The sequence below is a fragment of the Oncorhynchus kisutch genome, linkage group LG17 (assembly GCF_002021735.2).
Source record: "Oncorhynchus kisutch isolate 150728-3 linkage group LG17, Okis_V2, whole genome shotgun sequence".
NCBI classification, from domain to species: domain Eukaryota; kingdom Metazoa; phylum Chordata; class Actinopteri; order Salmoniformes; family Salmonidae; genus Oncorhynchus; species Oncorhynchus kisutch.
In genome coordinates, this window is record NC_034190.2 from 35,377,109 (window position 1) to 35,400,925 (window position 23,817).

At 42.5% G+C, this 23,817-nt stretch overlaps 2 protein-coding genes across 3 annotated transcripts; both read left to right on the forward strand.

The window, feature by feature from the left end:
* The first annotated feature begins 2,845 nt into the window (after nucleotides 1-2,845).
* Nucleotides 2,846-22,838, forward strand: LOC109907572 (zinc finger protein 706-like). Of its 2 annotated transcripts, none has more exons than XM_031793730.1 (4): nucleotides 2,846-2,976; nucleotides 3,883-4,024; nucleotides 8,346-8,474; nucleotides 22,758-22,838. In XM_031793730.1, exons 2-3 carry the CDS (start codon nucleotides 3,890-3,892, stop codon nucleotides 8,439-8,441), a joined length of 231 nt encoding a protein of 76 aa, XP_031649590.1. In that variant the 5' UTR covers nucleotides 2,846-2,976; nucleotides 3,883-3,889; the 3' UTR covers nucleotides 8,442-8,474; nucleotides 22,758-22,838. The 2 variants fall into 2 exon arrangements, with proteins under 2 accessions (XP_031649590.1, XP_020361201.1); XM_020505612.2 differs by lacking the exon at nucleotides 22,758-22,838 and adding an exon at nucleotides 8,615-9,223.
* Nucleotides 11,815-18,918, forward strand: LOC116354397 (uncharacterized). The gene is made up of 14 exons (XM_031793729.1): nucleotides 11,815-12,000; nucleotides 12,216-12,398; nucleotides 12,661-12,800; nucleotides 12,905-12,976; nucleotides 13,061-13,144; nucleotides 13,263-13,409; nucleotides 17,060-17,140; nucleotides 17,264-17,413; nucleotides 17,522-17,571; nucleotides 17,684-17,753; nucleotides 17,846-17,932; nucleotides 18,020-18,109; nucleotides 18,232-18,312; nucleotides 18,408-18,918. The coding sequence occupies exons 1-14, from the start codon at nucleotides 11,916-11,918 to the stop codon at nucleotides 18,522-18,524; spliced, it is 1,437 nt and encodes a 478-aa protein (XP_031649589.1). The 5' UTR covers nucleotides 11,815-11,915; the 3' UTR covers nucleotides 18,525-18,918.
* Nucleotides 22,839-23,817: the final 979 nt, after the last annotated feature.

A 23,817-nucleotide genomic window follows, 5' to 3' on the forward strand; every position in this document is an offset into this window, starting at 1 on the left:
AATTGGTCTACACGGACAAGTTCTGGCCTGGTTTAGATCTTATCTGTCGGAAAGATATCAGTTTGTCTCTGTGAATGGTTTGTCCTCTGACAAATCAACTGTAAATTTCGGTGTTCCTCAAGGTTCCGTTTTAGGACCACTATTGTTTTCACTATATATTTTACCTCTTGGGGATGTTATTCGAAAACATAATGTTAACTTTCACTGCTATGCGGATGACACACAGCTGTACATTTCAATGAAACATGGTGAAGCCCCAAAATAGAAGCATGTGTTTCAGACATAAGGAAGTGGATGGCTGCAAACTTTCTACTTTTAAACTCGGACAAAACAAAGATGCTTGTTCTAGGTCCCAAGAAACAAAGAGATCTTCTGTTGAATCTGACAATTAATCTTAATGGTTGTACAGTCGTATCAAATAAAACTGTGAAGGACCTCGGCATTACTCTGGACCCTGATCTCTCTTTTGAAGAACATATCAAGACCATTTCAAGGACAGCTTTTTTCCATCTACGTAACATTGCAAAAATCAGAAACTTTCTGTCCAAAAATGATGCAGAAAAATTAATCCATGCTTTTGTCACTTCTAGGTTAGACTACTGCAATGCTCTACTTTCCGGCTACCCGGATAAAGCACTAAATAAACTTCAGTTGGTGCTAAATACGGCTGCTAGAATCCTGACTAGAACCAAAAAAATGGATCATATTACTCCAGTGCTAGCCTCTCTACACTGGCTTCCTGTCAAAGCAAGGGCTGATTTCAAGGTTTTACTGCTAACCTACAAAGCATTACATGGGCTTGCTCCTACCTATCTCTCTGATTTGGTCCTGCCATACATACCTACACGTACGCTATGGTCACAAGACGCAGGCCTCCTAATTGTCCCTAGAATTTCTAAGCAAACAGCTGGAGGCAGGGCTTTCTCCTATAGAGCTCCATTTTTATGGAACGGTCTGCCTACCCATGTCAGAGACGCAAACTCGGTCTCAACCTTTAAGTCTTTACTGAAGACTCATCTCTTCAGTGGGTCATATGATTGAGTGTAGTCTGGCCCAGGAGTGGGAAGGTGAACGGAAAGGCTCTGGAGCAACGAACCGCCCTTGCTGTCTCTGCCTGGCCGGTTCCCCTCTTTCCACTGGGATTCTCTGCCTCTAACCCTATTACAGGGGCTGAGTCATTGGCTTACTGGGGCTCTCTCATGCCGTCCCTGGAAGGGGTGCGTCACCTGAGTGGGTTGATTCACTGATGTGGTCATCCTGTCTGGGTTGGCGCCCCCCCTTGGGTTGTGCCATGGCGGAGATCTTTGTGGGCTATACTCGGCCCTGTCTCAGGATGGTAAGTTGGTGGTTGAAGATATCCCTCTAGTGGTGTGGGGGCTGTGCTTTGGCAAAGTGGGTGGGGTTATATCCTTCCTGTTTGGCCCTGTCCGGGGGTGTCCTCGGATGGGTCCACAGTGTCTCCTGACCCCTCCTGTCTCAGCCTCCAGTATTTATGCTGCAGTAGTTTATGTGCCGGGGGGCTGGGGTCAGTTTGTTATATCTGGAGTTCTTCTCCTGTCCTATTGGGTGTCCTGTGTGAATCTAAGTGTGCGTTCTCTAATTCTCTCCTTCTCTCTCTCGGAGGACCTGAGCCCTAGGACCATGCCCCAGGATTACCTCACATGATGACTCCTTGCTGTCCCCAGGCCACCTGGCCGTGCTGCTGCTCCAGTTTCAACTGTTCTGCCTTCTTATTATTCGAACATGCTGATCATTTATGAACATTTGAACATCTTGGCCATGTTCTGTTATAATCTCCACCCGGCACAGCCAGAAGAGGACTGGCCACCCCACATATGCTCTCTCTAATTCTCTCTTTTTTTCTCTCTCTCTGAGGACCTGAGCCCTAGGACCATGCCCCAGGACTACCTGACATGATGACTCCTTGCTGTCCCCAGTCCATCTGACCGTGCTGCTGCTCCAGTTTCAACTGTTCTGCCTTATTATTATACGACCATGCTGGTAATTTATGAACATTTGAACATCTTGGCCATGTTCTGTTATAATCTCCACCCGGCACAGCCAGAAGAGGACTGGCCACCCCACATAGCCTGGTTCCTCTCTAGGTTTCTTCCTAGGTTTTGGCCTTTCTAGGGAGTTTTTCCTAGCCACCGTGCTTCTACACCTGCATTGCTTGCTGTTTGGGGTTTTAGGCTGGGTTTCTGTACAGCACTTTGAGATATCAGCTGATGTACGAAGGGCTATATAAATAAATTTGATTTGATTTGATGATGACTGCTAGCTAAGACTTTGAAAGTAAGATGTTGACATGATTCAGTCCAATCAAAGCTACTGTACATATAACGTGATTTGACATAATTGTATCTGTGGCCAATGACCTTGAGCTTTCTTGGAAAAACACTTGTAATTTAACTCTATGGCAGGACCCAAAGGGCTGAAATGTTGGATGTCTACTCTTACTAAGGAGATAAACCTGGCGATGGCGTACTGTCCCAATGAGTGACAGAACACAGCCAATCACGGCGCAATGCTCCTATTTTCTGCTGGCTCGCATCACCACCACAGAAAGCACTGAGCTAGGCTGAAACACCTGCATTTTGGAGCTGCCTTACTCAAAAAAACAAAAACGATATGTGACAGTATTAATGCCAAAATAACTTACAAAACAGGCAAGCCCCCCAAATACAATTTTATTTTTTATTGCTAAAAATGTGTGGCTCGAAACAGGTTGGGCATTAAAAATAAAATAAAAATAGTGAGTGCTGTGTTTATATAATATATTTTTTCGACGAAAGTATAAGGGAGTCTCCAGTCTAATAGCTGGCGGTAATGCAACATTTATTGGATGCTAACCGCCGGTAAACCTCATCGAAGAAGAAAATGAAGGCGGCGCTCCGTAGTTTTGATACCTCCTAGCCAACTTCCGATTCTGGTACAACACCCAAGGAGAACGAAGACGGGCGAAACAACGCGAAGGTATTTTATTTAAAAAAAAATAAGCGTTTTATTTATCAGATTGAACAGCACACATGTTGGTGTGTTCAACTTATAGCCAAATAAAATATTTGGTAACATTAATGTTGGTTTTAGCTATCCTATCTACCGTCCTGCGACGGTAGCTAAATAACGTTAAGCCACACTTGAAATGGCTGACTAACTTGGCTAGCTAGCTAAGAACTGTTAACTGGCTAACCATGCTTTATTTTGTTTCAGTTCGCGCCGCAGACATGTTTGTCTTTGTTATTAGGCAAGTGTTACTAATCAATTGGCTAGTTTTTGGCCAATTAGCTAGATGTGCTCGCTATTTTTGCCAGCCGAACTAACGTTAGCTAGCGCTAGTTAGCTACAATGCGAGGTATACGGGGTATAATCACGAGTGCACACCGTAGCAAAACATTTCGCAACGAACACGAGATTATATTGGGCAAATAAACATGTCAGTTTCGTCCCGTTTTCTTCTTTGTGAGTACACCACAGTTAGCCACTACAGTGGAATGTTTTGGCTCTTGCTTTATGCTTATCACATTCTTCTCGGAACAGAAGATAAACTCGGCCACACGCTTCTCTATTGACTAGTCACACCTGACTATCCAGCTGATGCCTTCACAAAATATGTTAGCCATTCGATTGTATAGCACGCCTAAATCTTATAGTTTAAAGCTGTTACATAAAACCTATTGTTTACTAAATACAAGCTAACTAGGTAAATAATCATACATAATCTCTTGTTTAGTTGTCAGCTGGTTAGTCACGTGTTTAGCTAAATTCACTTGTACATTTTCTTCATAGATGGCTAGATTGCTGACAAGACTGCGATACTAGTATCAACAGATATATATCAATGCTACGAGTTGCATTTTTAGAATTCTCTGTTTCTTTCAGGTAGGCTATGGCTCGCGGGCAACAGAAGATTCAATCCCAGCAAAAGAACGCCAAGGCGGCAGCTGCTAAAAAGAAGGGAGCGGCAGCAGACCAGAAGACTGCAGCCAAGGCAGCACTTGTCCACACCTGTCCTGTCTGCCGGGTGAGTGTTAGTGGTTGGTAGTTTATGTGCCTTTAGTAGGCAGGGCTAGGGCTGTTATGGTGGTTGTATTACTGCCACACCAACGGTCACTAGTCATGACGGCAGGCAAACTCCACGTGACCATTTAGTCACTAATTAGGCTTCTCCAAGCTCTGATGCTCCTGCTAGTTACTAGTAGCCTACCAAACTTGCTAACTGCCTGGAACTCAGCACTCTGTTGTCCCTCTAATTACTCTGACATCAATGCAAATGTAATCGACTATCTATTCAAACACTTCATGAGAGGTCATGTTGCACAACATTTCTATAGGCTATGAAATTACGTGAGAAAACAAAGTGATGGCCTTTGTTAAAAAGAGGAGGATCCCATCAGCTTTCTATAGGCTAGGCCTACTATTTATTTCTCCACTTTCCTAATATTAAGCACAATACTTATCTTTACAGCAGGAGTATAGCCTACATGGCTGGCATGAAAATGAACCACAGGAAAAGCATCTTCCATTCGCTATTTAAGTGCATAGATGACATGCATTTTTCAGCTGCCCCTGTTTTGAGTCTTGTGCATGATAACAGTCCATTTTAAATCAACATCAGAAATTGATAAGGATGTGCGCAGTTGTCTTTGATGCGTCTGTCTTCACTTTTAATCTGTAAGAAAGACCCAATCCTGTGACGGAGCCATGTGAGTGAGAAGTGCTTTGGCACCCAGCTGGGAGAAGGGAATTGTAATCATTATATTCAGCCCAAGACCACGCTGCCACTGGTGGCAAAAAGCATGGATTTTTTTAGGGGGCATTACGGCTACACGGGATGCCACTGGGAAATTCGAGGCATTATCAAGTGCTTGCCAAATTGTGAATGAGAGACTGATGAAGTGTGTACAGCCTGTGCAAAAACAAAGCAGAGCTCATGCCTTTCATGCAACTTTTTTCAAATCATCATTAGTCACGTCATGCAGCCTTAGAATGTATTAAAAATCAAAATATATAGCCCAACATGGGTATCACAACAAAAGTTACATAAATAACTTAAATTAAGCATAAACGAGAGCCTGTTTCTTTGTTAACCACTCAACACAGAATATGCGCGCTCCCTCAATGTTTGGAGAACATATTCTTTCTATTTTATTTAGCTATGTTTATATTATTTTACAGTATGAAGAACAATTAAAGTAATTCCATGCAATTCTAAGCAAATCTTGTCTGTTACATGAACTAGTGTAGCCCACAGCCATAGGGCATAGCCAGATCAGGGCCTAACATAAAGACAACAAAGTATGCTATTCTGTTCTTCTGAAATAGACTACATTTTCTTCATGTCATGTTTCTTTAGACCTGTCTAAAATTGATTTATTGTGAAGGTTTAGGCTACATTACATAGATTTTAGACATTTTAAAGTGTAGATGTTCCAAAGGTCTGCATCAGTGGCTTGAATGCTATGCGTGGAAGCCAGGAGATGCTAAATGTGTAACTTCTTATGGGCCAACATCCGGTGAAATTGCAGAGCGCGAAATTCAAACTACAGTATTATAAATATTTAACTTTCATAAAATCACAAGTGTAATACATCAAAATAAAGCTGAACTTGTTAATCCAGCCACTGTGTCAGATTTCAAAAAGGCTTTACAGCGAAAGCAAACCATGCGACTATCTGAGGACAGCGCCCCGCATACAAACACATGAAAACATATTTCAACCAGGCAGATGCGACACGAAAGTCAGAAATAGCGATATAAAAAATGCCGTACCTTTGATCTTCTGTTGGCACTCAAAGGTCCCAGTTACATCACAAATGGTAATTTTGTTCGATAATGTCCTTCTTTATATCCATAAAAACTCAGTTTAGCTGGCGCGCTTTAGTCAATAATCCACCCAGTTTCCCTCCATCAAAATGCCTACAAAAAGAAACACCAAACGTTACTAATAAACTTTTCCAAACAAGTCAAACAACGTTTATAAACAAACCTTAGGTACCCTAATACATAAATAAACAATACAATTGAAGATGGAGAATTGTTATTGTCTTTACCGGAGGAAAAATACCAAAGAACGTGCTCTCTTCCACGCGCTTGGAAACGCTACATCCAAAATGGGAGCCACCTAGAAAAACTAATTTTTCCAAAAAACCAGCCAGAAACTCTTTCTAAAGACTGTTGAGATCTAGTGGAAGCCCTAGGAACTGCAATCTGGGAGGACTTGGCCTTATAATTAAAGTGGTAGGTAGATCTTTTGGGGGGGGGGGGGGGGGGGGGGGTTGTCCTCTGGGTTTCGCCTGCCATATCAGTTCTGTTATATTCACAGACATAATAATTCTAAGAGTTTTAGAAACTTTAGAAAACACTATCTAAATCTACCAATTATATGAATATCCTAGCTTCTGGGCCTGAGTAACAGGCAGTTTACTTTGGGCACGCTTTTCATCCGGACATCAAAATACTGCCACCTACCAAAGAGAGGTTAACAGTCAATTACTGTGAGACAGGCAGTTATTTGCTTGACAATAGCGAACTGACAATTTCATGACGGCCACAGCCCTATACAGAGCACACCTGTTTTGGTGATTTCAACTAGATCATCAAATAAATAAATCACAGCATGTTTTGGGGTTCATTTAGTAGTTTTTACCAGATTTTTAAGTACATAACCATTGGAAATGGTTGTTGAAAGTTACATTTGTCCAAAACTTAAGTTGCTGCTTCTGTTTGACAAGACATTTATTTGATAAATATCCCAATAAAATTTTAAAAATGTGTTCAAATCAATAACCAATATGCAGAAAGTGTTATATTGAAAACCTAAAATGTACTATAAAATTACTTTTCTATTTTTTAAACATGCACCGTATAAACTGTACATGCACCAAAACCCGTTTTGATAAATAACTGATATCGATTAGTGTGGAAATCAGGTTGTACGTGCTGTTGAAATTAACACAACTTAAAAAAACACATGGAAACTGGAAGTTTTTTTACATCACTGGTTAGAGAACAACCTGCAGAAGACAGTCGGGTTCATTTGAGGGATGCAATTTCATTTGGGGGTCACCAAAAAGAAAAGAGAAACTCAACACTTATTTGTCAATCACTCATATCGATATCACGTTGAAATCAATTACGCGAGAGGGGGAGATGAGGTGGCACGTCCTGTTAAAACTAGCATGGCTCAACCATCAGGAAATAATCACTGGTTAGAGGACAATTTGTAGAAGACGGCTAACTACATTTTTAGTCAAGTGTGTCGCCAACGCGGTAAGTGTAACGCAACATTTTTTTTTTTGTTAATCACTTCCATGGATATCCTGCTGAAATCAATAGAACAGGGGGCATACGTTTCGGGTGTAGTGCTGTTTGAACTAACACTATTCAAAGGCCACACAGAAACTTGGAATAACCTATACATAGTCGGTTAGATGAGTCCTTGAAGGCTTATATCTATATTTTGGAATGTTGATTTCGGGAGGCTTCCATCATGGAAAGGGACCAGACCACTTTTTTTGTTAGTTAACCTAAACGAATCACGGCCCTCTATAGAATAACAACAGTTGACTGCTATTTAAGTAATGGTTTGACTGTCAAATCCATGTATTGGTATGTGGCCATGGACTTTTATGGCGAGACCGCCCCAAATTTTCTGTGCCATTTCCTGAACTCTGCGTTCTGTGCATCCCAGCGCTAAGAAAAATTTATTGTACAAAACCTAAAATATTGATCTGTTGAAAACAATTTGTCATCGTGATGTCTAAACTTTTAGACTAACATCACCAATCTGAGGTTAACATTTTGTGTAATTCCACTAAGTTTTATAGGCTAAAAATGCAAGCTTGTGTAAGGTAGTAACACAAACTGTCCGCATTTGGGAAATTTGCTCAATATACAATTTACAATGGCAAAGAAATTCAACATGTCAATTTAAGATGATTGTATTTGTTGCCTACATACAAAGTATTACCAAAAGTACATATATTTCAAGGGAGATAACACTGAGACCCCTGAACATGGGTGGAGGAATATTTGTGTGACAACCTAAAACAGGGCCAGAAGCTCACCAGCAGTCTCTCCAACCACCCCTGAACATCAGTCATTTAACCATTTAGAGAGTTGAACAAATGCTTGGCACTCTAGACTAGAGCCTCCATAGTCTGTGCAGCAACCTGAACGTTTCACGTGCCTACCTTTAGGTTTCTCTCAGGGCTGTCCAGTGTACTGGCCTGTGTGATGTGTAGTAGTTTGATGCATCTTATTACTTTGTTTGTTTGTCACCCGAAAATTCAGTCTCAGCCAATGATTGTTAATATCCTCCATTCCTTACCTGACCCTTACAGACGCAGATGCCGGATCCGAAGACATTCAAGCAGCACTTTGAGAGCAAGCATCCCAAGTCCCCAATGCCACCAGAGCTGGTTGATGTTGAGGCTTAAAACGATCACACACACAACGGACCTACAGTTGGGGTAAGATGCTCACATCATTCAGACTTGCAGTGTACATGTCAGCAGCAAGCTTTTGCCCTACTGTATGCTTCAGTTATATGTTGTATGGCTCAATATGTGGAAATGTTGTCACTCATCGTCTTTCATGTTGTGATTCACAGATACACGGTTTGAACACTGCGACTGGTATAATGGCGTCAAGGGACATAACACTGAGACCCCTGGACATGGGTGGGGGAATATTTGTGTGACGACCTACAATGGGGGCAGAAGCTCACCAGCACCCCATCTTATATGTCCAACCACCCCTGAACGTCAGACTGTATTGAAGCAACCATCTTACTTCTATGAGCCCACTCTACGTACATCCCATATTCCTATGCTGCTTCCTTCACTTAATTCCTCTTTCAATAACATCTAGACTAATTTACAAGTCTACAAGTTTCATTACTTTTTTTGCTACTTTTTCTCATCTGTATACTGCAGTCCTACGTTTGCCCCCAACTCTTTTCTATACCTCCTCCCATACACTCTTGTTCAGATGTTCTTGATCATTTCTGCTTTCTTTGAGGAGGGTGTCATGGATTTGATATAAGGTCAAGACCGTGCCTGGTTCTGCCTATATAAAGACCCTGGTCGAAACGAGGCCAAATCCTGTAGTAGTTTTGGTCTGTATGCAAAGATCACTTTTGATAATCCATGTTGTAACAATTTTTTTGTTGTTGCTTTTTACCATTTCCAATAAATTTAGCGATATATATGGAAGCATTCCACTGCCTATTTGATCCATTCTGAAGGAAAGCAGTGAGTAAGTTTTGTTTGTATATGTGTTGAGAGGTTATGTATGCCTTGTAATCCTACCAGAAAATCAGGACTTCCGAATGCAAGTTAAACGCAATTCCATCTATACTGATACCAGACAAATGCGTACTTAAGTATTTTCAATATACTGTAGCTGAATAGGGGTGACACTGTCTATGGATTTCACATTACTGGATGAGCGCACAGCCAAGCCTGGTAGGGCATAGGCCCACCCACTGGGGAGCCAGGCCCAGCCAATCAGTTAGTTTTTATTTATGAAAGATAGAAATACTCTTCAGCTGCCCGGGTGGCTGATCCCACAGGAAGAAGCCAGATGTGGAGGGCAAGCGTGGTTGTGAGGCCGGTTGGAAGTACTGCCAAATTCTCTAAAATGACGGGGGTGACTTATGGTAGAGAAGTGGACATTCCTGCAGTCCGCATACCAATCCCTCAGAACTTCAGACATCTGTGGCATTGTGTTGTGACAAAACTGCACATTTTAGTGCCCTTTTGTCCCCAGCAAAAGGTGCACCTTTGTAATGATCATGCTTCTTGATATGGGGCACTTGTCGGGTGGATGGATTATCTTGGCAAAGGAGAAATTCTCACTAACAGGGATGTAAACAAATGAGACAAATTAGCTTTTTGTGCGTATGGAACATTTCTGGGATTTTTTATTTCAACTCATGAAACACGGAAACAACATTCAACATTTTTTTTTTCAGTATATAGTCCTCCAGAAAAATTTTGACAAGGACTTACATCACTGTGTATTCGTTCCTCTGTACATACAAAAATGTCCAAACATTTTTTTTCTATTTTCAATTGCTACTAATTTGTACTGGTTAAAAGTATGATTAAAGAATAAGAAAAAAAATTGGATGCGTTTTGCGAACCATGGTTTAGTACATCTAAAAGAGAATGAGAAATTCATGGTTCAACAAGAAATTATAGCCATCAAAAGTGTTGAATTTTAACATGATCATTTATAATACAGTACTTTACAGCTTTGATTGATCACAGAATATATGACATGAAAGGGTGATGATTATTTGAGTTTAGTTAATCAAGAGGGAAGTATGGTTATTGTTCATATACCACTCTCGCACTCAAAATAAATATATTAGATACATAGTATATAACAGATTATTGCTATCAACTGCTGGTTGCAAGTTATATTACCCTGTTTGTATATTTTGGAACAATGGCAATTAAGTTGATTAAAATTATGTAGAATAGATAGATGGGCTACCACTGGTGTCACAGGCATCCACAGGTCTTGACCACCATGTTGCGATGCTTCTTTAGGATCACGTTGTTGTCATCGTAGAAGAGTACAGAGATGGGACTGAGCTTGGTGGGTGCGCAGCATGCTTTGGGAACCTCATCCGGCTTCAGAAGGTGAACCTGCAATTGAAAACGGTAAATCAGACTCATTCATTCATGCACTTTCATATAATCAATGATAATATCCTGTTATAAAAGAGATATGGGTTATTTAATCAATAAGGCCTAGGGAAGAGTGGTATATTGGCCATAAACCACAAACCTCTAAGGTGCCTTATTGCTATTAGAACACCTCATTCAAGGGTTTTTCTGTATTTTGACTATATACATTGTACACTAACTACAAAACTATGAAATAACACATCTAGAATCATGTGGTAACCAAAAAAGTGTTATATCAAAACTTATTTTATATTTGAGATTCTTCAAATAGTTGAGATAATGCCAAGAGTGTGCAAAGCTGTCATCAAGGCAAAGGGTGGCTACTTTAAAGAATCTAAAATATATTTTGATTTGTTTACTACCACTTTTTTTTGGTTACTACATGATTCCATATGTGTTATTTCATTGTCTTGATGTCTTCACTATTTTTCTTCAATGTAGAAAATAGTAAAAATAAAGAAAACCCCTTGAATGAGTAGGTGTTCTAAAACTTTTGACCGGTAGTGTAGATCCTTCAGTGCTTTCTGCCGTGGGCTGTGGCCCCCCTTGTCTGAATTTGTTCAATATGTTCTCCATAAGACTTTATAGCCCACTGTGGCAAAGACTAGGCTTTCAGGAGTTAAACAACACAAGAAAAAAAATCACATTGTTTGTCTCATTCTACCAACCTAGCTAGTGACATTATAAAACACAATATTGGGTATTTGTATTTTATATTATACCAACAATTTGGAAAAGCATCTGGTGGCAAAATAGCCAAAAATATAGTGTGTGCGCCAATAAAATTATGATTTAATTCAAGGTTTAAAAATATGCCCACTACATAGAACATTCTGTCAGAAAACAATAGTCTAAACCCAATGCCTCTACCATATATGTTTGAAAAGTTACCGCCGATTTACTCTGAGAATTTAACCCCACAACACCAAATATGGAACACATACAACCAAGTGCGGTGCAGTCTAAACTAGCAATGGTCACAGCAAATTATCGTTATTATTTCATCAACACTGTCAAGTACAAGTATATTAATGTTATAATATTGTAGAGAACAAGCTAATGATTAATTCGATGTCATTTGACATCAGACAAAGAAAAGGACGTTTGGACATGAATTTCGTAGCGCCCTCTTGAATTGACCATTTTTCTCTCAACCTTCATCAGAGGCTTTTATCCAAAGCGAGTTACAATAAAACCTGCTGTCGTTTATGTATGGGTGGTGACGGGAATCGAACCCATTACCCTGGCGTTGCAAGCGTCATGCTCTATCAACTGAACTACGAAGGAGCACTTCAAGGTCAATAGAATGTTGACAAACAATTTTAACGGATTCTAAAAGGAATCATATAATTCCAAACTCATTTCTATGGCAACACAGTTGTCCATTTTGTAAACAATCATTTTCGAACGTGTGTTGCCAAGATACATCTAACCGACGTTCTATGGAACGTTTTCTGTGCGAAAACAACAACTTCTGTTTGCTGCTGACAACAAACTGGATTGATTTTTCAGACCTGAGAACAATCGACTGGAAAATGCCTGGGTGCTTTTCAAGACTGGCGGAGAGAGTGCGTGGACGTCTGCGGCCTACTGCGTCGACAGGTTGTTCAAACTCATTTGTGGCTTGTTTTTCTTGTCTTTTTCTGTTTTGCAGGGTTCGTGATCGTCGACAGATGGACAGCGACTTCGAAGAGGGTATGTGGAGTTTAACACTTATTTTACTTAATTTAACAATGTCATTATAATTTGCGAAATGTTGTGTATTTCTATAATTCAGATTTGGCAAAAATGCGTATGCTAGAGATGTTGTAGCTAGCTAGCTTGCTAGCTAACTTTAACTTTAGTAGCTGTTGCTAAGCGACCGACTTTTGCTACCTAGCTAGCTAGTATTAGCAATCTTGCTACGTTTTATGTCCTAACAATTGTTTATTTTATATTCCAATGTTCCTAATTTTAGAAACAACTGTCCTGGATGAGGTCCAGTTGGATGTGCCATTGGATGATGTCCCAGATGTTCCACAGCTGCCAGTCCTCCTTGATGTCCAGAATGCTGCTATTATCATTGAGGATGTGCCAGATGTGCAGACTATCCTTGAGGTACAATTTTCAGAAAGTTTGGGGTTTTATGTTTGAAAAATATCCCAGATATTCAAGTTGTGTCTCTGACATTAAACACATCTCTTGTCTGCTTTCTGCTTTAGGAGGCCACTGGCAATTGGCAGTTGATTCTGATTAGGTTCAGCCCCCTGTATTGTGGGCCTGTTGTGATCAGGGTAAGAGACCCCCCACACACACACACAGTCACATCACTGTTACAATGTTTACTGTTTCCAACATGAATGTATTGTAATGTGCAGAACAATGCCGGTCCGGTGGTTATAGCTTGGAGAACTTTCCAGTTCATCAGCCCCATCATCACCTACATGCGTGGGGGATCTCAGGTTTATGTCTTTGTAACTTCCCAATCCTACATTGTCAGTCATTTGATCTTGATGGAAATGTGTCACAGCAATTGCTGAAGTGGTTTTGTTGATGTTGTCTTGTTGTTTATCTCAACAGCAGGTGGTGGTGAGGATGCACCACGTGAGTAGGGTGACAGGCCTGGAGACTCAACTGGTGTGGGCCATCTCCAAGGAGACAGCCAGGCTTAGTCCAGAGGGCATCCCCTACTGTGCCACCAAAGTGCAGTCCATCACTTGGATCCAGGTAAGACGGAAATACTATTGAAATAGTATTAGATTAGGCTTTTCTTCACTCTTCATACCCCTGATAACTCCTTTGTCCCACCTCCCACACATGCGGTGACCTCACCCATTACTACCAGCATGTCCAGAGATACAACCTCTCTCATCATCACCCAGTGCCTGGGCTTACCTCCGCTGTACCCGCACCCCACCATACCCCTGTCTGCGCATTATGCCCTGAATATATTCTACCATGCCCAGAAACCTGCTCCTCTTATTCTCTGTCCCCAACGCTCTAGGCGACCAGTTTTGATAGCCTTTAGCCGCACCCTCATACTACTCCTTCTCTGTTCCGCGGGTGATGTGGAGGTAAACCCAGGCCCTGCATGTCCCCAGGCACCCTCATTTGTTGACTTCTGTGTTCGAAAAAGCCTTGGTTTCATGCATGTCAACATCAGAAGCCTCCTCCCTAAGTTTGTCTTACTCACTGCTTTAGCACACTCTGCTAACCCTGATGTCCTTGCTGTGTCTGAATCCTGGCTCAGGAAGGCCACCAAAAATTCAGAGATTTCCATACCCAACTATAACATCTTCCGTCAAGATAGAACTGCCAAAGGGGGAGGAGTTGCAGTTTACTGCAGAGATGGCCTGCAAAGTAATGTCATACTTTCCAGGTCCATACCCAAACAGTTCGAACTACTAATTTTGAAAATTACTCTCTCCAGAAATAAGTCTCTCACGGTTGCCGCCTGCTACCGACCCCCCTCAGCTCCCAGCTGTGCCCTGGACACCATTTGTGAATTGATCGCCCCCCATCTAGCTTCAGAGTTTGTTCTGTTAGGTGACCTAAACTGGGATATGCTTAACACCCCGCCAGTCCTACAATCTAAGCTAGATGCCCTCAATCTCACACAAATCATCAAGGAACCCACCAGGTACAACCCTAACTCTGTAAACAAGGGCACCCTCATAGACGTCATCCTGACCAACTGGCCCTCCAAATACACCTCCGCTGTCTTCAACCAGGATCTCAGCGATCACTGCCTCATTGCCTGTATCCGCTACGGAGCCGCAGTCAAACGACCACCCCTCATCACTGTCAAACGCTCCCTAAAACACTTCTGTGAGCAGGCCTTTCTAATCGACCTGGCCTGGGTATCCTGGAAGGACATTGACCTCATCCCGTCAGTTGAGGATGCCTGGTCATTCTTTAAAAGTAACTTCCTCACCATTTTAGATAAGCATGCTCCGTTCAAAAAATGCAGAACTAAGAACAGATACAGCCCTTGGTTCACCCCAGACCTGACTGCCCTCGACCAGCACAAAAACATCCTGTGGCGGACTGCAATAGCATCGAATAGTCCCCGTGATATGCAACTGTTCAGGGAAGTCCGGAACCAATACACGCAGTCAGTCAGGAAAGCTAAGGCCAGCTTCTTCAGGCAGAAGTTTGCATCCTGTAGCTCCAACTCCAAAAAGTTCTGGGACACTGTGAAGTCCATGGAGAACAAGAGCACCTCCTCCCAGCTGCCCACTGCACTGAGGCTAGGTAACACGGTCACCACTGATAAATCCATGATTATCGAAAACTTCAATAAGCATTTCTCAACGGCTGGCCATGCCTTCCGCCTGGCTACTTCAACCTCGGCCAACAGCTCCGCCCCCCCCGCAGCTCCTCGCCCAAGCCTCTCCAGGTTCTCCTTTACCCAAATCCAGATAGCAGATGTTCTGAAAGAGCTGCAAAACCTGGACCCGTACAAATCAGCTGGGCTTGACAATCTGGACCCTCTATTTCTGAAACTATCTGCCACCATTGTCGCAACCCCTATTACCAGCCTGTTCAACCTCTCTTTCATCTCGTCTGAGATCCCCAAGGATTGGAAAGCTGCCGCAGTCATCCCCCTCTTCAAAGGGGGAGACACCCTGGACCCAAACTGTTACAGACCTATATCCATCCTGCCCTGCCTATCTAAGGTCTTCGAAAGCCAAGTCAACAAACAGGTCACTGACCATCTCGAATCCCACCGTACCTTCTCCGCTGTGCAATCTGGTTTCCGAGCCGGTCATGGGTGCACCTCAGCCACACTCAAGGTACTAAACGACATCATAACTGCCATCGATAAAAGACAGTACTGTGCAGCCGTCTTCATCGACCTCGCCAAGGCTTTCGACTCTGTCAATCACCATATTCTTATCGGCAGACTCAGTAGCCTCGGTTTTTCGGATGACTGCCTTGCCTGGTTCACCAATTACTTTGCAGACAGAGTTCAGTGTGTCAAATCGGAGGGCATGCTGTCCGGTCCTCTGGCAGTCTCTATGGGGGTGCCACAGGGTTCAATTCTCGGGCCGACTCTTTTCTCTGTGTATATCAATGATGTTGCTCTTGCTGCGGGCGATTCCCTGATCCACCTCTACGCAGACGACACCATTCTATATACTTTCGGCCCGTCTTTGGACACTGTGCTATCTAACCTCCAAACAAGCTTCAATGCCATACAACACTCCTTCCGTGGCCTCCAACTGCTCTTAAACGCTAGTAAAACCAAATGCATGCTTTTCAACCGGTCGCTGCCTGCACCTGCATGCCCGACTAGCATCACCACCCTGGATGGTTCCGACCTAGAATATGTGGACGTCTATAAGTACCTAGGTGTCTGGCTAGACTGCAAACTCTCCTTCCAGACTCATATCAAACATCTCCAATCGAAAATCAAATCAAGAGTCGGCTTTCTATTCCGCAACAAAGCCTCCTTCACTCAAGCCGCCAAGCTTACCCTAGTAAAACTGACTATCCTACCGATCCTCGACTTCGGCGATGTCATCTACAAAATGGCTTCCAACACTCTACTCAGCAAACTGGATGCAGTCTATCACAGTGCCATCCGTTTTGTCACTAAAGCACCTTATACTACCCACCACTGCGACTTGTATGCTCTAGTCGGCTGGCCCTCGCTACATATTCGTCGCCAGACCCACTGGCTCCAGGTCATCTACAAGTCTATGCTAGGTAAAGCTCCGCCTTATCTCAGCTCACTGGTCACGATGGCAACACCCATCCGTAGCACGCGCTCCAGCAGGTGTATCTCACTGATCATCCCTAAAGCCAACACCTCATTTGGCCGCCTTTCGTTCCAGTACTCTGCTGCCTGTGACTGGAACGAATTGCAAAAATCGCTGAAGTTGGAGACTTTTATCTCCCTCACCAACTTCAAACATCAGCTATCTGAGCAGCTAACCGATCGCTGCAGCTGTACATAGTCTATTGGTAAATAGCCCACCCTTTTCACCTACCTCATCCCCGTACTGTTTCTATTTATTTACTTTTCTGCTCTTCTGCACACCAATATCTCTACCTGTACATGACCATCTGATCTTTTATCACTCCAGTGTTAATCTGCAAAATTGTAATTATTTGCCTACCTCCTCATGCCTTTTGCACACATTGTATATAGACCCCCCCTTCGTTTTCTACTGTGTTATTGACTTGTTAATTGTTTACTCCATGTGTAACTCTTTGTTGTATGCTCACACTGCTATGCTTTATCTTGGCCAGGTCGCAGTTGCAAATGAGAACTTGTTCTCAACTAGCCTACCTGGTTAAATAAAGGTGAAAAAAAAATAAAAAAAAAAACTTATTCCATTTGGCCTTAACATGTATTCTCTCTCTGTCAGCGTGTGGCTGGCAGGGTGACCCACTATGCGTCTCACCTCCGCCACGAGACGTCTGTGGACGTGACGCTTGGCTGCTACCAGGTAAATAAAAGATTTCCTATGTATATAGACTAGGCATTACTGGGCATTTTTACATTAGATTTGTTGTGTTTTCTAATAGTGTGTGTGCGGTAAACAGGTGTGTTGTGTGTGTGTTTTGAGCAGCAGACTGATGTCTCAGTGGTGTACACCACTCTCCACATGGGGCTGGACGGGCTTCTCTCCTCTTCAGCGTGGTCGGAGGCTGCCTCCTTCTCTACGCCCACCACTCAGCACTTCACTGACCCAGAGCCTGAGGGCCACAACTGCTATGAGGTCAGAAGTTACACACACATACTATTGACTAGGAGCATTAAGATCCTTCCATTGACCGGTTGTTATGTCATTGGTCACTGATTTTGAATGCTTGTTTTGTTGTCGTAGGGCTGGGAGGAGGACCTGCTGCCTGAGGAGAGGGAGGTTCCTCTGCTAAAGTGAGTTCCTCTAAATGTCTGGGCCTGTCAGATGCAGAAGGATAGTGGTCATAATGCTGTTATCCCCCATTGACTCTAATGGTTGACATGCTCCATTCCCTCCCTTCCATAGCCTCTACCTCACCACCAAGAGAGTGGAGGACATCGCCCTGAGGCTCGTCTCCCTGCGCCAGGCCTTCACTGTGAGTGGACCCACTTTTCTTTTTCTCTCTGTGACTTCTTGTTCTGTCTCCTAGTGGAAGATGTCTCACCCTAACTCTTCCCTCTTCCCTAGACCCTGCTTGGTTCCACCCTGAGCAGGAACCATCTGTTTGTGGCGGGAAAGGTCCTCCTGGGCGCACTGGTTCAGGCCAACCACATGGTAACTCATTCTCTTTCAAGGGAAAGAGAGCATCCCTGAGGGGAAATGTGTTCTGTTCACTAAAATATGCTCTTTTCTTTGTCATAGGACGAGGCCAAGTTCATAAGTACCTATAACGACTTTGTGGACTCTAAAAGGAAGCGGAATGACATTGAGAGGGAGCTGGCTGAGGCAAAGGTGAGTTCATGAACTCTTTCAAGTCTCACTGAGTTCTTCCACATGCATGTATTTTATACATCACAGTAGCTGATCTATATGAAATCATTCCTATTTTCTCCAAACATGTTTTCTTGTCCTAGATCCATCATATGAACATGATAGATGTCCTCTTTGAGCTGGTGCTGTTTGGGATGATGACAGCTCAGAAGTCCCTGATGGTGGTAAGTAGCATCTCACTGGTACATGTTTTGATATCTGTCTATTAGCAGTTTCACTTAAATTCCTCTCCTCTTTTCTCCTCCCTTGTTTCCTTTAGCATCCTGGTGGGTTCGTGGAGCGTCTGTACGCTCTCCTGTACTCCTTCCTGCCCACTGCTGCCAACATGGAGCCAGAGGCTGACAGATACCTGCTGCAGCTCAATGTAAGAGTCTAGGTTACTTCCTGTTTACTTCCTTATTCATGGTTTACAGGGTTTCAATGCCATTTTAGGGGGAGTATTTCTGATGGTCTCTCTCCTCTTGATAAGCTAGTAACTGAGAGCCATTTTCTATGTGTTGTGGGGTGTTCTCTTCAGGGCGGGCTGATGGCTCTGCTAGATGACATGTTTGGCCAGCAGCTGGCCTGGTACTTTAACCCAGAGTCTCTGGTCACTGAGCTCTCCAGCCTCCTGGAGTACCACTTGGAGAACCTCATGGCCAGCATGTAGTCCTACTGCAGGGACCATACTCCTTTCTCCTTCGCTCTCTCTTTTGAAGGAATTGAAGTGCTTTGTTGAACCCTGATTAGTTTTTAACACACATTAATTTAATGTATTCTCTTGTTTTCTCTCCCCACAGGATTCTTGTGACACTTTACCACCCAACAGGGATCTAGACACCAATGCACTACATTACTTTGCACTGATTTTTACATTTTTAAATAAAATAAGTTGTAGTTCAACAACATTTTGGTTTCCGTCTTTTCATTTATTTGATTTCATGACATTTTCCTAGAGTTATAATATTGATATTAGATTATTACATGAACAATGATGCTTTATTTGAATATGGAAATAAAAATGATGTTTAGTTGATTTACAGATACTACAGGCCCACACTTTATATGGTTTTGTACTGTGGTGTGTGATACTGTACTATTTAAAAAGATGTACAACTACATACACTGAGTGCACAAAACATTAGGAACATTTCCTAATATTGAGTTGCACACCCTTTTTCCCTGAGAACAGCCTCAATTCGTCGGGGCATGGACTCTACAAGCTGCCCTAAGCGTTCCACAAGGATGCTGGCCCATGTTGTGTCAAGTTGGCTGGACGTCCTTTGGGTGGTGGACCATTCTTTTTTATTTTATTTTTATTTCACCTTTATTTAATCAGGTAGGCTAGTTGAGAACAAGTTCTCATTTGCAACTGCGACCTGGCCAAGATAAAGCATAGCAGTGTGAACAGACAACACAGTTACACATGGAGTAAACAATTAACAAGTCAATAACACAGTAGAAAAAAAGGGGAGTCTATATACATTGTGTGCAAAAGGCATGAGGAGGTAGGCGAATAATTACAATTTTGCAGATTAACACTGGAGTGATAAATGATCAGATGGTCATGTACAGGTAGAGATATTGGTGTGCAAAAGAGCAGAAAAGTAAATAAATAAAAACAGTATGGGGATGAGGTAGGTAAAAATGGGTGGGCTATTTACCGATAGACTATGTACAGCTGCAGCGATCGGTTAGCTGCTCAGATAGCAGATGTTTGAAGTTGGTGAGGGAGATAAAAGTCTCCAACTTCAGCGATTTTTGCAATTCGTTCCAGTCACAGGCAGCAGAGAACTGGAACGAAAGGCGGCCAAATGAGGTGTTGGCTTTAGGGATGATCAGTGAGATACACCTGCTGGAGCGCGTGCTACGGATGGGTGTTGCCATCGTGACCAGTGAACTGAGATAAGGCGGAGCTTTACCTAGCATGGACTTGTAGATGACCTGGAGCCAGTGGTTCTGGCGACGAATATGTAGCGAGGGCCAGCCGACTAGAGCATACAAGTCGCAGTGGTGGGTGGTATAAGGTGCTTTAGTGACAAAACGGATGGCACTGTGATAAACTGCATCCAGTTTGCTGAGTAGAGTGTTGGAAGCAATTTTGTAGATGACATCGCCGAAGTCGAGGATCGGTAGGATAGTCAGTTTTACTAGGGTAAGTTTGGCAGCGTGAGTGAAGGAGGCTTTGTTGCGGAATAGAAAGCCGACTCTTGATTTGATTTTCGATTGGAGATCAAATCAAATCAAATTTATTTATATAGCCCTTCGTACATCAGCTGATATCTCAAAGTGCTGTACAGAAACCCAGCCTAAAACCCCAAACAGCAAGCAATGCAGGTGTAGAAGCACGGTGGCTAGGAAAAACTCCCTAGAAAGGCCAAAACCTAGGAAGAAACCTAGAGAGGAACCAGGCTATGTGGGGTGGCCAGTCTTCTTCTGGCTGTGCCGGGTGGAGATTATAACAGAGCAGGTGTCCTCAATGTTTTGTATTATCAGTGTGTTGTAACCTGGTACAGTATAAAGTATACCACTAGAGGGGATAATTGCTTCAGTCTTGAAAGTTACTTCTCACTATCCCTACTCTACATTAACAGTCTGCCATTGTAGACTGAGGTAACTTGGGTATCTTAGTTTTTTATATTTGCCATTCATGTCTGAACCATTTACCATCTTTCACACTGAAACCAGTAATGTTAGCGTTCATGTGAGAGAGGGTGTAGTAGTTTATACTGACCACTAGTTGGATCATAGTGTGGTTGGTGGCGTTCATGCAGGAACACAGAGGGTAGAGGCATTCTCCAACACAGTAGAAGGCAGAGTAACCCGTAGGAGCCAATACCCAGTTCAAACAGAGAGAAATACCATAGAAATCGAATGACAAGATTAGATGAATGACGAGAATAGACTCTTTCTGTCAGCCCTTCTCATTTTGTGTAATTCCAAGTTTGATAGGGTGAAAATGCAAGCTTGTGTAAGGTAGTAACACAAACTGTCAGCATTTGGGAAATTTGTGCAATTTACAATGGCAAAAAAATTCAACATGGCAATTTAAGATGAGTGTATTTGTTGCTTACTCAAAGTATTACCAAAAGTACATATATTTCAAGGGACATAACACTGAGACCCCTGAACATGGGTGGAGGAATATTTGTGTGACAACCTAAAACAGGGCCAGAAGCTCACCAGCAGTCTCTCCAACCACCCCTGAACATCAGTCATTTAACCATTTAGAGAGTTAAACAAATGCCTGGCACTCTAGACTAGAGCCTCCATAGTCTATGCAGCATCCTGAACGTTTCACGGGCCTACCTTTAGGTTTCTCTCAGTGCTGTCCAGTGTACTGGCCTGTGTGATGTGTAGTAGTTTGATGCATCTTATTACTTTGTTTGTCACCCGAAAATTCAGTCTCAGCCAATGATTGTTAATATCCTCCATTCCTTACCTGACCCTTACAGACGCAGATGCTGGATCCGAAGACATTCAAGCAGCACTTTGAGAGCAAGCATCCCAAGTCCCCAATGCCACCAGAGCTGGTTGATATTGAGGCTTAAAACGATCACACACACGATGGATCTTCAGCCTGGGTAAGATGCAGTATACAGTGGCAAGAAAAAGTATACGAACCCTTTGGAAATATCTGAATTTCTGCAAAAATTGGTCATAAAATGTGATCTAACCTTCATCTAGGTCACAACATAGATAAACAAAGTCTGCCTCAACTAATAACACACAATTAAAGGTTTTCATATCTTTATTGAAAACACTGTGTAAACATTCACAGTGCAGGGTGGGAAAAGTATGTGAACCCTTGGATTTAATAACTGGTTGACCCTCCTTTGGCAGCAATAACCTCAACCAAACATTTTCTGTAGTTGTGGATCAGATCGGCACAACTGTCAGGAGGAATTTTGGATCATTCCTCTTTACAAAACTATTTCAGTTCAGCAATATTCTTGGGATGTCTGCTGTTAACTGCTCTCTTGAGGTCATGCCACAGCATCTCAATCGGGTTGAGGTCAGGATTCTGACTGGGCCACTCCAGAAGGCGTTTTTTCTTCTGTTGTTGATTTACTTCTGTGTTTTGGGTCGTTGTCCTGTTGCATCACCCATCTTCTGTTGAGCTTCAATTGGCGGACAGATAGCCTAACATTCCCCTGCAAAATGTTTTGATAAACTTGGGAATTTATTTTTCCCTCGATGATAGCAAGCTGTCCAGGCCCTGAAGCAGCAAAACAACACCAATCCACGATGCTCCATCCACCATACTTTACAGTTGGTATGAGGTTTTGATGTTGCTGTGCTGTGCCTTTTTTTTGCTCCACACATGGTGTTGTGTGTTCTTCCAAACAACCCAACTGTAGTTTCATCTGTCTTCAGAATATTTTGCCAGTAGCGCTGTGGAACATGTAGGTGCACTTTTGCAAACTTCAGACGTGCAGCAAAGTTTTTTTTGGACAGCAGTGGCTTCTTCCGTGGTGTCCTCCCATGAATACCATTGTTGTTTAGTGTTTTACATATCGTAGAGATGTCAGCAGCAAACTCTTGCACTACTGTATGCTTCAGTTATATGTTGTATTGCTCAACATGTGGAAATGTTGTCACTCATTGTCTTTCAAGTTGTGATTCACAGATACACGATTTGAACACTGAGACTGGTATAATGGCGTCAAGGGACATAACACTGAGACCCCTGGACATGGATGGGGGAATATTTGACCTACAATGGGGGCAGAAGCTCACCAGCACCCCATCTTAAATGTCCAACCACCCCTGAACGTCAGACTCTATTGAAGCACCTCCAGTGGTGTAAAGTACTTAAGTAAAAATACTTTAAAGTACTACTTAAGTTGTTTTTGGGGGTATCTGTACTTTTCTATTTATAGTTTTGACAATTTTTACTTTAACTTCACTACATTTCTAAGGAAAATAATGTTATTTTTACTCCATACATTTTCCCTGACACCCAAAAGTAATCTTTACATTTTGAATGGCTAGCAGGACAGGAAAATTGTCGGTTGGATGTACTGCCAAATTCTCTAAAATGACGTTGGAGGCAACTTATGGTAGAGGAATCAACATTCAATTCTCTTGCAGCAGCTCGTGGACATTCCTGCAGTCTGCATATCAATTGCACAATCCCTCAGAACTTCAGACATCTGTGGCATTGTGTTGTGACAGAACTGCACATTTTAGTGGCCTTTTGTCCCCAGCAAAAGGTGCACCTGTGTAATGATCATGCTGTTTAATCAGCTTGAAAACAGTAAATCAGACTCATTCATACATGCACTTTCATATAATCAATGATAATATCCTGTTATAAAAGAGATATGGGTTATTTAAGCAATAAGGCCCAAGGAGGGGCCAGATACCACAAACCTCAGGGGTGCTTTATTGCTATTAGAACACCTACTCATGCAAGGGTTTTTCTTTATTTTTACTATTTTCTACATTGTTGAATAATAGTGAAGACGTCAAAACGATGAAATAACACAAATGGAATCATATAGGAACCAAAAAAAAAAGTGTGAAACATATCAAAACATGTAATTTATTTGAGATTCTTCAAATAGCCACCCTTTGCCTTGATGACAGCTTTGCACACTCTTGGCATTCTCTCAACCAACTTCACCTGGAATGCTTTTCCAACAGTCTTGAAGGAGTTCCCACATATGCTGAGCACTTGTTGGCTG

Coding starts and splice junctions, on each gene's coding strand:
- LOC109907572 (XM_031793730.1), top strand. CDS start 3,890: ATGGCTCGCGGGCAACAGAAGATTCAATCCCAGCAAAAGAACGCCAAG. Junction 4,025..8,345: donor ACACCTGTCCTGTCTGCCGG/GTGAGTGTTAGT, acceptor TGACCCTTACAG/ACGCAGATGCCGGATCCGAA.
- LOC116354397 (XM_031793729.1), top strand. CDS start 11,916: ATGGGTGGTGACGGGAATCGAACCCATTACCCTGGCGTTGCAAGCGTC. Junction 12,001..12,215: donor CTACGAAGGAGCACTTCAAG/GTCAATAGAATG, acceptor TTGATTTTTCAG/ACCTGAGAACAATCGACTGG. Junction 17,572..17,683: donor AGGGAGGTTCCTCTGCTAAA/GTGAGTTCCTCT, acceptor TCCCTTCCATAG/CCTCTACCTCACCACCAAGA.